This window comes from Salmo salar, chromosome ssa15, assembly GCF_905237065.1.
Source record: "Salmo salar chromosome ssa15, Ssal_v3.1, whole genome shotgun sequence".
NCBI lineage: Eukaryota > Metazoa > Chordata > Actinopteri > Salmoniformes > Salmonidae > Salmo > Salmo salar.
Window position 1 is genome coordinate 87,559,799 of NC_059456.1, and position 17,297 is coordinate 87,577,095.

The 17,297-nt window shown below is 41.2% G+C and overlaps 1 protein-coding gene across 1 annotated transcript; it reads left to right on the forward strand.

The window, feature by feature from the left end:
* The first annotated feature begins 503 nt into the window (after nucleotides 1-503).
* On the forward strand, nucleotides 504-12,400 carry LOC106572479 (tyrosine-protein phosphatase non-receptor type 1). The gene is made up of 9 exons (XM_014146702.2): nucleotides 504-783; nucleotides 1,714-1,804; nucleotides 4,731-4,831; nucleotides 6,352-6,450; nucleotides 6,664-6,801; nucleotides 8,978-9,187; nucleotides 9,375-9,536; nucleotides 9,854-10,014; nucleotides 10,122-12,400. Exons 1-9 carry the CDS (start codon nucleotides 727-729, stop codon nucleotides 10,435-10,437), a joined length of 1,335 nt encoding a protein of 444 aa, XP_014002177.1. The 5' UTR covers nucleotides 504-726; the 3' UTR covers nucleotides 10,438-12,400.
* The last annotated feature ends 4,897 nt before the right edge of the window (nucleotides 12,401-17,297 follow it).

Below are 17,297 nucleotides of genomic sequence, written 5' to 3' on the forward strand. Positions count from 1 at the left end.
TACAGTTAACCCAGGAAGCTCTAGCAGCACAGACATTTGACAAACTGACTTGTTGGAATGGTAGCATCCTATGACGGTGCCATGTTGAAAGTCACTGAGCTCTTCATTAAGGCCAGCCTACTGCTAATGTTTGTTAATGGAGATTGCATGGCTGTGTGCACGATTTTATACAGCTGTCAGCAATGAGTGTGCCTGAAATAGCCGAATCCACTTATTTGATGGGGTGTCCACATACCTTTGTGTATATGGGTGAATTTTCAAACTAGTGTTCATTGGGAATGCAGATCAATCACTTTTGCATGTGAAAACACAGAATCGTACTGATTACTACATGTGCTTAATCTAGCCTAGGCTACCTCACTTTTGTTTTGAGACGATTTTACCCTGGGCTTTGAACGGGGCACCTGGTTCACGCCCGGATTCTAAAACGAATGTAATCACCTTTCACCCGGTGCAAACTCCTCCGTGGTAACCCGGTCCAGATAATCGAATTCCCTCAAGGACAGTCTCGATAAGGAGGAGCGTAACTGGGGTTGTCACAGCGTGTTTCCGGTAAAACCAGGCCGTGAGAGACGACTAATCTATGTAGCTAGTTAGCTAACTACAGAAAATAAAGAACAGTATAGAAAGAGTTGTCGACTTTGTTGGACAACGTCTCAAATTTGCTAAACCTTTACAAATAGATATCGACTGGTCGTCGGGAAAAGAGGCGGCTGTAGCACGGCAATGGAAGCTGAGTTTCGGGGAATCGATGAACCCGGGAGTTGGAACGCCATTTACCAGGTAATGTTAGGTTCGTCTTGGAAAATCAAGGTGGATTTGAAGTTGCGAGTTCTGTTTGAGTAGGCTAGATTTGAACATTGTGCCTACAGCGACGTATACGTGTCTCGTGGTTATAAAGTATTATTTCTGGTTTGTTTGGTACCAATTTTGATATAGCTAGCTAGGCTACCCTGTTCCGATTGTTGTAATTAACTTACCAACTTCCACGGCGCTGTCGGATGTGTGAAGTCTTTTAGAAAACCTCAGTTTCGAATGATACGTTTGTAACATCGAGTAGGCTATAGCGACGGTTGTTACATTTGTAACGATTACCTGCACTTGGTAGATGCATTGTAGTAGATTAGTGTTGTCACATTGACAGTGTCATTGATAGCTAAATGCGGACAGATTCCACCCAACTTGTTCCATGCCACAATTCAGACATGATCATGCATGTTACTAGAAAAAGGGGCAAACCACAATTGCATTAACATTTATTAACGATCTATTTAACACCTATTAACTATTAGACTACTCAGGATTACAGACAAGGCCTAAAGGTGGCTGTGACCAGATGTGTCACATCTAAGTTTGAGGTGATGGGGGACAATTATTTTAGTGTCAGCATAATTTGTCAAACTGCGGAGAAATGTGGTTTAGGAAAATATCATTGGCTGCATATTTAGAGTAGGTATCCTGTTATTGTGTTGTAAAGAACGAACCTAGTTATAGGAAATGTAATGTGCACCTCCAGAAACAATGGGTAAGCACAACATAAGTCTGCACCATAGTACATTCTCCTTAAGACTCCGTTAGGGTTGAAACTGGTTGTAATAAACTGAGCACCATTGGGAGAATACCAGTGAGCAAGCAACCATAGGAACAACCATTTGCCTCCAAAAACAAAACTCAAGTTAAGAAATGTAAGTAAATGTATTGTTTTGCTCACAGGAAATCCGTCAGCAATCAAGTGAGCTGCCCTGCAAACTTGCTAAATTACCTGAAAACAAAACTCGGAATCGCTACAGAGATGTCAGCCCATGTAAGTTTTGTGATTTTGATGCCATCTAGTTCAGGGATGGGCAACTTTGATGGGGTGAGGTCCACAAAAAGAGACAATTTAGCAATTTTACAGCTTATTTCCTGCAATTCTATACATTTTGCCATAGGCTGGAGAGAAATGCTTTCAGAAAGTATTGACACCCCTTTTTGTTTTACTACTTGAATTTTAAATTGATTACATTTTTATTGTCACTGGCCCACATACACAATACCCCATGTCAAAGTGGAAGGAATTATGTTAAAAATGAAAAGCTGAAATGTCAACAAGTATTCATCCCTTTATTATGGCAAGCCTAAATAAGTAGAGTACAAATGTGCTTAATAAGTCGCATGGACTCACTCTGTGTGCAATAAGTGTTTAACAGGATTTTTGAATGACTACCTCATCTCTGTATCCCACACACAAAATGATCTGTAAGGCCCTCAGTCGAGCAGTGAATTTCTAAACCAGATTCAGCCACAAATTCCAGGTAGCTTTTCCAATGCCTCGCAAAGAAGGGCATCTATTGGTAGATGGGTAAAAATAATAAATTGCATATCCATTTGAGCATGGTGAAGTTATAAATTGCACTTTGGATGATGTATCAATACACCCAGTCACTACAAAGATGGACGTCCTTCCTAACTCAGTTACCAGGCCAATGGGGATTTTAAAAAGTTTAGTTTATTGGCTGCCATAGGAGAAATCTGAGGATGGATCAACATTGTAATTGCTCCACAATACTAACGTCATTGACGGTGAAAAGGAAGACTGTACAGAATAAAAATATTCCAAATTATGCATCCTGTTTGCAATAAGTCACTAAAGTAATACTGCAAAAAAAATTACTTTATCCTTAACACAAAACGTTATGATGGGGGCAAATCCATCACATCACTGAGTACCTATTCATATCTTCAAGAATGGGGGTGGCTGCATCAATTTGTGTATGCTTGTCTTCAGCAAGGACTGGGGAAGCAAAATCCTAGAGGAAAACCTGGTTGTCTGCTTTCCGACAGACACTGGAAGAGATTCACCTTTTTAGCAGGACAATAACCTAAAACGAGGCCAAATATACTTTGAGGAACACCTTCCTAATATTGAGTAGCACCCCCACTCCTCTTTGCCCTCAGAACAGCCTTAGTTTGTCGTGGCATGGACTCTACAAGGTGTCAAAAGCGTTCCACAGGGATGTTGACTCCAATGCTTCCCACAATTGGCAAGTTGGCTAGATGTCCTGGTGGGCTATTTTTGATACTCACAGGAAATGGTTGAGCGTTAACAGAGGTGCAGTTCTTGACACAAACCGGTATGCTTTGCACCTACTACCATACACCTTTCAAAGGTACTTACATTTTTTGTCTTGCTCATTCACCCTCTGAGACCCACAATCCATGTCTCAAGGCTTAAAAATCCTTTAACCTGTCTCCTCCCCATCATCCACACTGATTGAAGTGGATTTAACAAATTTCATCAATAAGGGATCATAGCTTTCACCTGATCTGTCTGTCATGAAAAGAGTAGGTTTTCTTAATGTATTGTATACTCGGTGTACACTATAGTTGCTTACCAAGACGACATTGAATGTGGCCTAGTTAGATTTTCAAGCCAATATAAGTCAAAACTATGACAAGACTTAAATGTCTGTCTAGCAATAATCAACAACCAACTTGACAGAGTCTCAATAACTTTAAAAGAATTCAGAAAATATTGTACACTCCAGGTGTGCAAAGCTCTGACTTACCCAGAAAGACTCAGCTGTAATCGCTACCAAAGGTGTATTGACTCACGGGGTTGAATACTTATGTAATGAAAATATATTAGTGTTTTATTTTAAACCAAATGTTAGAATATTTTCTTCCACTTTGACAGAGTATTTTGTGTAGATCGATGACAAAAAATACATTTTAATCCCACTTTGTAACACAACTAAATGTGGGGAAAAATAAAGGTATGAATATGTCTGTGAGTGACAAAAAATCTATAGGTACCCCACGGTTGGTAATTCGACCATGATTACTACAAGTTAGCTGGCCGCTAGACTAATTTACCAATAAAAAATATATAAATAATGCTAGCTTCTGATGCACAACCAAATTTCAAAACTTCCCTTCGTTTTTTCTTCTATTCTAACGCACAACAATAAGTTGAGACCCTGACTGAGTTCCCCCAATTTTGGGGGGGAGGCAAATTGATCCACGGGCCTATAAAAGGGGATCTAGTTAGACTGAGCTGCTGCAATTTCTCGGTCTAGGTATACAGAAGCATAACATAAGATGACAAATTTACAATAACAGGCTCAAACATTGGCTATAGTTGACGCACTTTGCAGGATAGCCTTTCTTGTATTTGGGTGCTACATACTGTGGCTGAACCCGTGTTAAGCTGTAGTCTAAAACATCTCATGTATGGCAACGGATGGATCTTTCAAGGTCCGATGCCTCACAAGTAGTTAAACAGTTCAAGCTTTTACAGTTGTCATGTCTTTTTTTAGTCTTCCGTCATGTTAACTAGACACAGCAAAGCTGTTGTGGTTTCCTCTTTACACAAAGATGCAAAAACTTAACCTAAACCCTATGGGACAGATTGGTCACATGTCAACCAGTGTGTCAATATGTTCTTGTTTCCTGATTTGATGTAAAGTGAACATCAGACATTCATAATACTTGAAGTATTTACTTTAGTACTATTCCAGCTCTCTTGATTTAGATGAGGAGAAATGGCCTAGATAGTATTTCCTGTTTAGTTGAGTGGATTAGAATAGAAGAGAAGAAATAAACACTGCTGTGTTTGTCAGATTGACCTGTTGGATGCACTGTACAGCTGCACCAAAGGTCTAGTGTTTAGAGATGAAATCCCAAGTCCCTTGGGATATTGCAAAGTTGAAAGCGTTTTCTTTTCATCAGCCTTCTTTCATTCTCTGCAGTTGACCACAGCAGAATCCGCCTGCAACTGGGTACGAACGACTACATTAACGCAAGCCTAATTTCTGTAGAAGAGGCACGGAGATGCTACATTCTCACTCAGGTTTGTACTCTGGTTTTTGTACTCTGGCTAAGAAGGGAGTACTGGGAATAAATTGTCTAGATGTCAAGCGATTACAGACATTTTACTACGTTCAGAATGTGTTGTGCAAGGGCATTTCGATTTTTAAATATTTTTTTTTTTTTTTTTTCATCTTATCCTGGAAGAAATGTTTTATTACATTTTATTGTCACATTGATTATTTTTTTAAACTTCTTAGGGATAGGGGGCAGTGTTTGGATGAATGAGGTGCCCAAAGTAAACTGCCTGTTACTCAGGCCCAGAAGCTAGGATATGCATATAATTGGTAGTATTGGCTAGGAAACACTCTAAAGTTTCCAAAACTGTTAAAATAATGTCTGAGTTTAACAGAACTGATATAGCAGGCGAAAACCCGAGGAGAAACCATCCAGATTTTTTTTCTTTGGAGGTGACACCATTTAAAATGCACGGTGTGCTTTTGCCGTAAAGCCTTTTTGAAATCTGACAGAGCGGCTGGATTAACAAGTTAAGCTTTTAAACGATCTAAGATGCTTGTATTTTCATGAATGTTTAATATTACGAATGTTCTATTTTGAATTTCACGCTCTGCAATTTCACCGGATGTTGGCCAGGTGGTACGCTAGCGTCCCACCTAGCCCAAAGAGGTTTAAAGATGCACACCCAGGTTTCATTTTAAGTTTTCAGAACCCTGACTTTTTCCACATTTTGTTACAGCTCTATTCTAAAATGGATAAAATATATTTTTCCCTCATCAGTCTACACCCAATACCCCATAATGACAAAGTGGAAACAGGTTTTTAGACATTTTTGCAAATTTATAAAAAAATAAACAGATGCCTTATTTACATAAGTATTCAGACCCTTTGCTATGAGACTCGAAATTGAGCTCAGGTGCATCCTGTTTCCATTGATCATCCTTGAGATGTTTCTACAACTTGGAGTCCACCTGTGGTAAATTCAATTGATTGGACATGATTTGGAAAGGCACACACCTGTCTATAAGGTCCCACAGTTGACAGTGCATGTCAGAGCAAAAACCAAGCCACGAGGTCCCCAAATACAGGTGTGCCAAGCTTGTAGCGTCATACCCAAGAAGACTCGAGGCTGTAGTCGCTGCCAAAAGGGCTTCAACAAAGTACTGAGTAAAGAGTTTGAGTATTTCAGGTGATTTTTATTTATTTTTGTTAAAATGTTTTTAATAAATTTGCAAATATTTATAAAAACCTGTTTTTTTGCTTTGTCATTATGGGTTATTGTGTGTAGATTGAGGGGAATAAATAATAAATACATTTTAGAATGAGGCTGTAACGCAACAAAATGTGGAACAAGTCAAGGGGTCTGAATACTTTACGAATGCACTGTATATCAAAAGTTGGTAACACTTAATTTGTTTCTAAACTGACAGGCTACACTAGTCATAGGAGCATGTCACATGTATTACAGTAGGTGTGTTTTTAACTGCCTTATAGACGTTAAAAAAAAAACGGACGAGATGCTTAACAATACCTCTTCCTCCAAAGGGGCCCCTTCCAAACACATGTGGTCATTTCTGGGAGATGGTGTGGGAGCAGAGGACCATGGGAGTGGTGATGCTGAACCGTGTCATAGAGAAAGGATCTGTGAGTATTACCATTATTAGTAGTATTTAAAAAAATATATATGTTAGAATAATTATACGAGCCCCCTTTAACCACTATGGACCTCCAGTTGCAGAGTACTGCTCTGTTTTCGGTATAACGGGCTTGTTCACCCAAAATATCAATATTGTACTTATTCAATGTAAACATCCCAGTAAAATGTATGCACTTATGAAATTTCGGACTATTTTTCAGGTGAAGTGTGCCCAGTACTGGCCGCCTAGAGAGGTGAGGGAGGCGGTTTTTGAAGACACAAATTTCAAGCTAACGCTTCTTTCAGAAGACATCAAATCCTACTACACTGTCCGTCAGCTGGAGCTAGAAAATCTGTCGGTAAGATTCCTCTTCCTTTGTTGTGTAATCTTCTGTTCTACTCTTACATCCTATTATAATCTTAAATTGGGTACTAAGGCATAAAATGTACAGTGCCCTATTTACTGATCTACACTATATATACAGAAGTATGTGAACACACTATCAAATTAGTGGATTCAGCTATTTCATCCTCACCTGTTGCTGACAGGTGTATAAAATCGAGCACACAGCCATGCAATCTCCATAGACAAACATTGGCAGTAGAATGGCTTTACTGAAGTGCTCAGTGGCCCCGGTCAACTGTAAGTGCTGTTATTTTGAGGTGTAAACGTTTAGGAGCAACAACTGCTCAGCCACAAAGTGGTCGGACACAAGCTCACAGAATGGGACCGCCGAGTGCTGAAGCGCGTAAAATCGTCTGTCCTCAGTTAAAACACTCACTACCGAGTTCCAAACTGCCTCTGGAAGCAACGTCGGCGCAAGAACTGTTCGTCTGGAGCTTCATGAAATGGATTTCCATGGCCGAGCAGTCGCACACAAGCATAAGATAACCATGCGCAATGCCAAGCGTCAGCTGGAGTGGTGTAAATCTTGCTGCCATTGGACTCTGGAGAAGTGGAAACACATTCTCTGTAGTGATGAATCACTCACCATCTGGCAGTCCGATGGACAAATCTGGGTTTGGCAGATGCCAGGAGAACGCTACCTGCCCAATGCCAACTGAAGTTTGGTAGAGGAGGAATAATGGTCTGGGGCTGTTTTTCATGGTTTGGGCTAGGCCCCTTAGTTCCAGTGAAGGGAAATCTTAAGGCTACAGCATACAATGACATTCTAGATCATTCTGTGCTTCAAACTTTGTGGCAACAGGGGAAGGCCCTTTCCTGTTTCAGCATGACCATGCACAAAGCGAGGTCCATACAGAAATGTTTTGTTGATTGGACCTCAACACCTTTGGATGAATTGGAAAGCCAACTGTGAGCCGGGCCTAATCGCCCAACATCGGTGCCAGACCTCACTAATGCTCTTGTGGCTGAATGGAAGCAAGTCCCCGCAGCAATGTTCCAACATCTAGTGGAAAGCCTTCCCAGAAGAGTGGAGGCTGCTGTTGCCACAAAGGGGGGACCAACTCCATATTAATGCCTATGATTTTGAAATGAGATGTTTGAAGCACAGGTGTCCACATACTTTTGGTCATGTAGTTTTATATTTAAGTGATAATTCCCGAGAAGCTGGTGTTTGGAGGATATATTGGCACGGGTGTTTGTCTCGGGCCGGCAAACTATGGCAATATATCGTCCAAACACCGGCTACGGGTTATTTGGATATGTCATAATGAGCTGATGTGTGATTTCGCCTTGCATAGATCATTTTCTCTCACTTGGACACTGTTCAGAAGAGCTAGCCGACTACACAGCTAACGCAATCTGAAACTGAAGCTGGAAAGACTGCAAACTAGCTGCGTTTTGTTTGACTGGTTTTTCGATTGACATTTCTTTGTATATCCATAAAAATGCAGATTCATGATTTTGACTGGCTGAGACAAGCTGTCTGTCATCTCAACTCCCGACACGTTCATTATTGAGGGACAGCTGGAGATCGAATTTCAATGTTTCACATGTCAGAGACAGCCAGGTTTATACAAATCTTTGCTGTTGAAAACCAAATGCTAGTTTGAAAGAAATGGGAGTTTATGTTTAGATGCTTTTTACAGTAGATCAAGTTTATAAATTGCCTGTCAGGGCTGATGAGACAGTGGATTGAACGGTGAATAGGCATTTCAGTGTCATAACCTTTGCCGGTGGTAACTTGTGGAATAGGCACCGACTGGAACTCAGTTTTAACCAGTAAGCATCCAGGATTAGACCCACCTGTTGTATAAATACCCACATTCATTATAAGAGGGCTGTACTTGTTTATTATCAATACTATCAGCAGAGATCCAGGCTATTCCTAGAAATCTTCCACACTGCTTTGAAGCAGCTTCAGTGGGTGTTTGATATCCTTCTACAAGCAACTGAACTCAGGACTATCATGTTCCAAAGTCATTTATAACATGATTCTTTGACGCTTGTCTGAGATTCCTATAAAGTTTTTCTTGACTTATGTTCATACTAGTGGTGCTGGGGGCAATACAGTAATTGATATCTCTGCTCTATTTTTATGCTTAGTTGGTTAATTTGTCCCCCTTCTACAGACTCGGGAAACTAGAGAGATCCTACATTTTCACTACACCACCTGGCCTGACTTTGGGGTGCCCGAATCTCCAGCGTCCTTCCTTAACTTCCTGTTCAAGGTGCGGGAGTCTGGGTGCCTCAACTCTGACCAGGGGCCTGTGGTGGTGCACTGCAGCGCAGGCATCGGACGCTCGGGAACCTTCTGTCTTGTCGACACTTGCCTCTTACTGGTCAGTACTGCACTGGGAATCTCATTCGAAATGTCAAACTTTATTCCTCCCACAAGCCGAAATTGTGCAAATGTGCTATTGAGTTGTGCAGACACTCATTTCCAATGGCTTTATGAAGAATCATGACTTCATGTCAAGTAATTGTCAGCTTACCCAATGAAACTTGCTGTGAAATATCTGTTTGCAGATGTCCATGCGCAAGGACCCGTCATCTGTGCACATTCGTGACGTACTGCTGGAGATGCGACGCTATCGGATGGGCTTGATTCAAACACCTGACCAACTCAGATTTTCCTACCTCGCTGTTATTGAAGGTGCCAGGTGCATCATGGGAGACGCATCATTGCAGGTAAGTTGAATCCAACTTTTAGTTGCTGCCATGAACCAAAGTGCTATAGTAGGTCTTGCACGCACATACAAATTGGGTCTCGGGTATCTGTAAAATGTGTTTGCCTTTTGTATATATTTTCAGGAACTGGTTAGCCACAATGTTCTTATACTTGTCCTCTAATGAGTAATTTAAAGTAGGCCAATTGGGTGTTTTATTTTGGAAGCTCTAACGAGATACAGATGTCTCTCCTCATAATGTATGGCGAAAGGTCATATCTTCTCTGTAAAGCCTATTAATGTTTAAATAATACCTGCATCAATCCATAAATGTTTAAGGAGTCGTGGAAAGAGCTCTCCAACGAAGAGGATGTTCCTCCAGAGTTCACACCTCCCCTGCCCCGCCCCCATCCTCCAGGTCTATCTGTCAACGGCACGGTTGAACCCATCTCATTTTTTCCTGAGATTATCGTTGCGCAGAACGATTCCCACACTCGCAGGTAAATAAGGCCCGCTCAATTAGATTTTTAGCAGTCTAGACTTCATACACGCAATATTCAGTGTCACTCTTCATCCTTCTCCCCCTGGAATATCTCTCCCATTGCAGTGCCCCACCAGAGACTGAACTGCGATGGAGGGGTGAAGGTGCTACCGCCCAGTCGCAGTCTTCCACTGTATCCAGTGATCAACCTGATGGCCAGGCGGGAAGCAAAGAACCAGCTCCCAAAGCTCCTACGAAACCCCAACGGCTGCATGAGGCAGAAAAACAACAGGGGCTGAACCAGGACCAGGCAGCGGAGCAGGCAGCAGAAGACCATAGCCCTGAGGCTCTAGGGGCCTGGAACCCCCTGCTGGCCAATGTTTGCCTCTGCACTGCCCTGGCCCTGGGTGCTTATGTCTGTTACCGGGCCTGTTTCCACTGATCTCCTCTACCCTCCTCCCACTCTTGCTCCTCCCTTTCTCTTGTCTGTTTTTTTTGCAGGATGAATTAGGCTGGCCAGCCGGCCCTCTGCCTATGGTTTTACTCTGCTGGCTGGGCAAGTGGATTGTTTGGACTTCAGAGAATCGATTGATTCAGACTCACTCGTTTTCTTTCCAAATGTGGAGCAGGGGTGTGGGAAGAAGGGACTGCCCCTTTTTCCTCGTTACCCACCGTAACTCTCATATGAACTGTCAGTTTGGATGCTCAGGGTCTCAATTTTCAGGTATCACATCCCAAATACAGGTGTTGATTTTCAAAACAAATGAGTAAACAAATGTTTCTTTCTAGCCGTCAGTAAATGAAGGTGTTTGTTCCTGTGTTCTGTGAGCTGAATGGTCTACTAGTAGTCTACCCTACTGGGACACATGCACCTTCTATTCAGTTACCAAATAACACGCAAATGTGTTCTTCCGTTTCAGCCTTTGCAAAAAAATGTCCGTTGGCTATTCACCTTTCTCTCCTAAATAGTCCTTTCCTTTGCAGTTCTTTACAATTGTTCTGGAGGAGTTACAGTGCTTGGTTTGTGGCAACCATGCAGTGCCAACGTAATGAATTGCTGCAGAGATGTTAGTGAAAAGAAAACAGACAAACTTGAGATGATGGGGCAGTAATATACCCAGGAGTAAGCTGAGGCTAAGGGGTGGCCACCATCCGAGGGAGGCACTCCTCTCCTTCCACTGGATGAGGGGTGCATTCAGTGGGTTATTTACAGGCCATAGGAGAGCTTCCTACCACTTCCCTCTTTAGGGTCTTTTGGCTAAAGCTACAGGAGGCACACTGTGTGTGTGCGCAAGAGTTAACTGTTATCTGAGCTTTCTACTGATGCATGATTTCTATCTGCTGTCTTAGTGGGAAACATCACAAGCTAATAATAGGTAATATTTAAAATGTATTCTAGATTTTCCTGGTTCTTGACCCTGACCCCCACCATGTATTAATTTCAAACTTTACATTTAAACAGGAGTGTCTAGTTGATGTGCTTTGAATGGAAGTGCTGATCGCATGTATTGAGCTGTTCTTTTTTTGCATCGTTTGAGGTGTTGCGTTCACATTTTAGCCCATTTTTTAAAAAAATGTACAAATGTCATTTTTATCTGTCTTCTGCTATAAAGCAGTCTCCAATGATTTCGCAACATTTGTTTAACCCATTTAATATACAGTATCATTCAGGGATGGTGACTTCTTCTAGCAGTCCCCACTCTGGATGAACAATGCAGAGGCTTTTTCATACTAAAGAAACAAACTGGGTGAAATGCATCAGGTGAGCATTGCATCTGAACACAGGAGGTTGCATTAAAATGCCAGCTCAGCCTACTGTATGGAGGCAGCTAACCCTCCTCTCCCTTCGCTAGCAATACAAATACCATCAGCCTTTATTTTCCCAGCCTATGAAAGATAAAACCCATTCTGCCTGTCTGGACAGGGAGCCTGCGATCTCAAACCAACTAACAAACACCAGCACAGGGATTAAAACACTGTAATGATGATCAGTCATGGCCTGGGCCGTCAGTTTTAGTTAACTTTTTGCCACATAGACGTCCTGCACTTGTGAATAAACATGTTTTTCATGAGATTAGTTCAGCTACTAGCATTCAGTTTACCTTAGTGACTCAAAAAGAACTACGTATATCCTGAGTCAAATGGCTGTACCTTTTCTCTAGAATGTATGATATACTACCGATGGACATGCCCTCTTGATACTTAAAAAGAAAAATGTAGATCAGATTTTATTCTGCTGACTTTTTTATGCATTTGCAAGTAATGATGAACCCACAGTACCTTCCTGGGCAGCTTTGTTTGCCCAGATGTTCTTGTTTTTCTGTACTTATGCTCACCAACCATTTTTTTTATTTTTATTTTTACATCCATTGTATTCCTTTTTTAATAAAAACAAATCTACTGCTGATTTTTGTTCTGCTTTTTGAATCTGAGTCATGTTTTAAGATTTTATTTTCATACAGAATTATAAACAAAGGCTGTGGTAATAGTGATGTCAGATTTTTTTTTTGGACCTGAAGAGCCATGACGTCATGGTTTGACCTCATATTTTTCCAGAGTTCCCAGTTTTCTTGAACGTACCATCAATTTTTTGTATGAGATTGAATGATCATATTTATGTCACTAATGAAAAGAGCATTACAATAGTTGGTTTCATGACAACTGTGAACTCGGAAAAATACCAGGTCAAATTATGACGTCAGTGATCTTCAGGTCGCCAAGTCGTAGCTGGAATTCAGGTTTGGATGACCGTTACAAATTATTTTTTTTCATTCAGAGCTGTTTTTTCCGAGTTCCCAGTTGTTTTAAACGTGGCAAATGTCCCACCTCAAAATGGCAATTGAAGCTAGGCTCAGCCATGCCAGTCATGCAAAGGGAGCAGATTGAGTGTAACATCTTCTGTGCATATCAGACATCTCTGAGCTGCTGCTTCTCCCATGAAGACCACGATGTCCCAATAGACTTGATAGGGTGAGAACCCTCTACCCCAGACGTTAATTAAGCAGCTGAATCCGTAACGTACAGCGGTATGACCAGTTGCATGACATCTGTGAACTAATTCTGACTTAAACTGATCATGTATATGTCTCATGCTTCGTAAAGAACAGATATAGATATAAAAGACGCTACATAGCCAATCTGTCTGCAGTGGCCGTACATCATTTACTGCGGTGCGGCCTCCACAGAAGTCAGAGCAAGCATACTTTTTGCGCTTCGTGGAGCAGAGCTGTTAAGGAATTGAGTTTGTTTTTATACATGACCTCCCGCCCTCACCTACTGTCAACCAATCATGTCAATGCGGAACTATATGGAGATCTCGGCATTGTTACGAAATTTGAGAGGCGCACGGCAATGCCGTATGGTGTTTGAGTTAGTTGGCCTCTGCTGACTCCGCGATTGGGTCACACCCGCGATACGAAGCCTCTGATGACATTTTCAGATCAAGCGTAAATTGGCTTTAACAGTGAAACGCTTACTTATGGGTCATTTTCTAGCAATGCAGAATTAAAGAACTTGACCATTGACATGTAAAGCTGACCTGACAAAATAGATTCCATTTTCATTGACAAAGAAATGTTCTAATTTTATCTGTATTATTCACCGTGATTAACTTGATAGGCTGTGTCTATATTCCATACTGTGCAAGACCAGTGTTTTGAAGTTGCCACAAGGGGGCTCTTCAGAACACACAAACAGCTCAGGTTTCAACATAAGCATACAAGTCAAGAGGTTTCTTTTTGTCATCATACAACTTTGACTCACATCCCTGGGCACATAGTGTACAGTATAAACCATACGTTCCTGTTTTCTGTAACTACTCATCAATAATTATGTCTGTATCCATATATGTATCCTTTTTTATTAAACCACTGTTATGGATCTGACTCATGTTCAGAATCTTATTCTCAGGCTGCACTCTGAACAGATAACATTGTGTCAACAATTAGTTTTTCTGTATTTTTCCCTTTCCATTAGGATACATATTGGCAAAGCAATTTTATTTGTACAAGGATGCATCTACAATTATTAGATTGCATTAAATTGGCTTTTCAAATCAAATGTTATTTGTCACGTGCTTTGTAAATAACAGGGGTAGACTAACGTGAAATGCTTACTTGCGGGCCCTTCCCAACAATGCGGAGAGAAAGAAAATAGAGAAGTAATAGCACGTAATAATAACTACACAGTGAGTAACGATAACTTGGCTATATACATGGGGTACCAGTACCGAGTCCATGTGCAGGGGTACGAGGTAATTGAGGTAGATATGTACTGTACATATAACTAGGAATAAAGTGACTAGGCAACAGGATAGATAAACAGTAGCAGCTGTGTATGTGATGTCACAAAAAGGTTTGTACAAAAAATAATCACTGCAGATATTCTGGGTAGCTATTTGGTTAACTATTTAACTGACTGTTTAGAAGTCTTATGGCTCGGGGTAGAAGCTGTTTAGCATCCTGTTGGTTCCAGACTTGGTGCATCAGTACCGCTTGCCATGCGGTAGTAGAGAAAACAGTCTATGACTGGGTGGCTGGAGTTTTAGAACATTTTTAGGTCCTTCCTCTGACACCTCCTGGCATAGAGGTCATCGATGGCAGGGAGCTCGGCCCCAGTGATGTACTGAGCCATACACACTACCCTCTGTAGCGCCTTGCGGTCGGATGCTAAGCAGTTGCAAAACCAAGTAGTGATGCAGTCAGTCAAGATGCTCTCAATGGTGCAGCTGTAAAACTTTTTGAGGATCTCAGGGCCCATGAAAAATCTTTTCAGCCTCCTGAGGGGAATACTTTTAAAGTATTCACAGAAATAAATGTAATGGTCATCCCTGCTTCAGTATTGTATTAGGTCCAGAATAACCTTACTTAGAAAACAAATGGTACTACATACACATGTAAAGTAACATTATACGCATTATCATGACAGCAGTAACATTGCCACACTGTACCACTACCATTCACCTTGTGCCATATCACAGGAATACAACTAAACAGTGAGTAATAGCAGCACTCCCAAACCACACGGCTCTGCTGACGTCAAGGAACAGGATGGAACAGGCTGCACCGATCGGCATTGGGAAAAGTACTACCAAGGTGTGGCCAGAGACAGGAAGTGGTCTTAAAGGCATAGCTGCTCTATTCAGAAGAAACTGTACTCTGAAAAAACTTTACACGCATGTGAACTGGACATGTTTTTTTGCATATCAAAACTCCCCCTGAGACACCCTCAGAGAGTGGGGTTTATGGTGGTACTGATGATGCTGTTAAGAATGATGATGATTATGATAAAAGAAGCACAGTTTATGCGATAGTGTATCGTTCTGATCCTGTGATTGACCACCTAATAATCAATAAATAAAGCCGCAGAATAAAGTTTATCGTTTTTGCATATATTCATGGTCTGTGTTTTCTGTGAACAAATGTTGCTGAATGTTGATTAGTATTTATTTGCCTTTTACTAGGTCACTTCATTGGTCAATGTAGGCATAATCTTCATAATACATCCTTTCTGTGACAAAATGGGATAAAAGGGATAACCTAGCTATTGGTTCTTTGCTTAGCCTCTTCTGCTAAACCTGTGACTCCATTATCAGTACTTATCGGAAAGGGAGTCAACCCTGCCCTACAGGCTTTTCCAATGTGTGTCCTGGGTTTAGTCATTAACCTGGAACTTCCCAATAGCCAGCCAGCCCTGAGTGGCCCTGAGAGAATAAAAAGGAGGATCTTTCTTATACTGTGGCTTACTTTCTCGAAGCCAAGTGGGGTTCTGAAAATTCCAGAAACCAAACCCATCCAAGAAATGTTTAATGACTTGTAAGAGCTTGAGTCATCAGAACAGACACATTTGTCTAGTCAAGGTACGTACACAGTAGTATCTGGTAGTCATGCATGCAGGTCAGGCAGCTGCATGTCTCGTAATACCTTCATCAAATGTTCTTCACTAAATAAATGATCAATTCACTTTCATTATCTATCCATCTGAGAACATTATGTCCTTCTCATTTTTCATTAATAAACGTGGAAGGGTGACTGATCTTCAGAAAGTGGATGTTTCACTATAATAGTGTTATTGGCTTATTGCTATCCCAACCACCTCAACATAATTTCTGAGTTTGATCTCCTTGATGTCGGTTGTTATGACACTAACCCATGAGCATTAGTACTAGTTCCTGTCCCTGGGTGTTAATGGCGTGGACACACCGTCACTCTCAGGCCTGCTAAGGCTGAGATGTCACATGCGGTCTGGCTTGGTGTAAAGAGGCTCAGTTCAGTCATGTAGGTCACAGCAGTTTGCTCTGTGTAAAAACACACGTCCTCCTGAGTCGTTGGAGCTTGTGTTTCCCCCAACACGCTCTGCCTCTCCCGCTTCCTTCCTGTGGCCCAGCGCTCATCGAACATGGCAACAACTGATGACGTTGACAACAGGGTGATAATGTAAACAAACCTCACTGAGCTGACTTCCCTGGGCATCCTCCACCACAACATTAGACACTACTGTATCGTTTTTCATATTGGTACATGTAATCATTACATGCAAAGTTGTACATACTTTGGTAGAGGCAGAAGAAATTGTCCATTTGTCAGTGGTTGTGCAATGTTTTTTTAAAGATATCCCCAGTTATTTGCCCAATACATGACATACTGTATTTACTGATAGAAATGTACTCTTTTTTTTAGCTATGATACATTTTTACATATATCATCATTAGCTACACCCAGAGACATATACACTAAGTGTAAAAAACATTACGAACACCTGCTCTTTCCATGAGCCTTGAGACAGTAGGTGATAGGCGCACCGGTTGGTGTCAAGAACTGCAACACTGCTGGATTTTTCACATTCAACATGTTTCTGTGTGAATCAAGAATGATCCACTATCCAAAGGACATCCAGTCATCTTGACACAAATGTCAACATGGGCCAGCATCCCTGTGGAACGCTTTTAACACCTTGTAGAGTGCATGCCCTCGACGAATTGAGGCTGTTCTGAGGGCAAAAGGAGGACTCAATATTTGGAAGGTGTACTTAATATTTTATAAACTCAGTCTATTTAGAGAGTTAAGCCAACTTTGAAAATGTTTAATATTGTTCTAATTCTATACATTCAGTTACATAGCATTGTTTAATTTAATTTAATTTCAACTTTATTTAACTATGCAAGTCAGTTAACCCTGGATGCTTCTGTGTGTCGCTCTGAATGGGAGTCTGTTGGATGACTGGTGTGGTGTAGTTGTGGAGCAGCTTCACTGCAAGTATATTGTATGTTTCGGATATAATATATATTTTTAAAGTCAGTTAAGA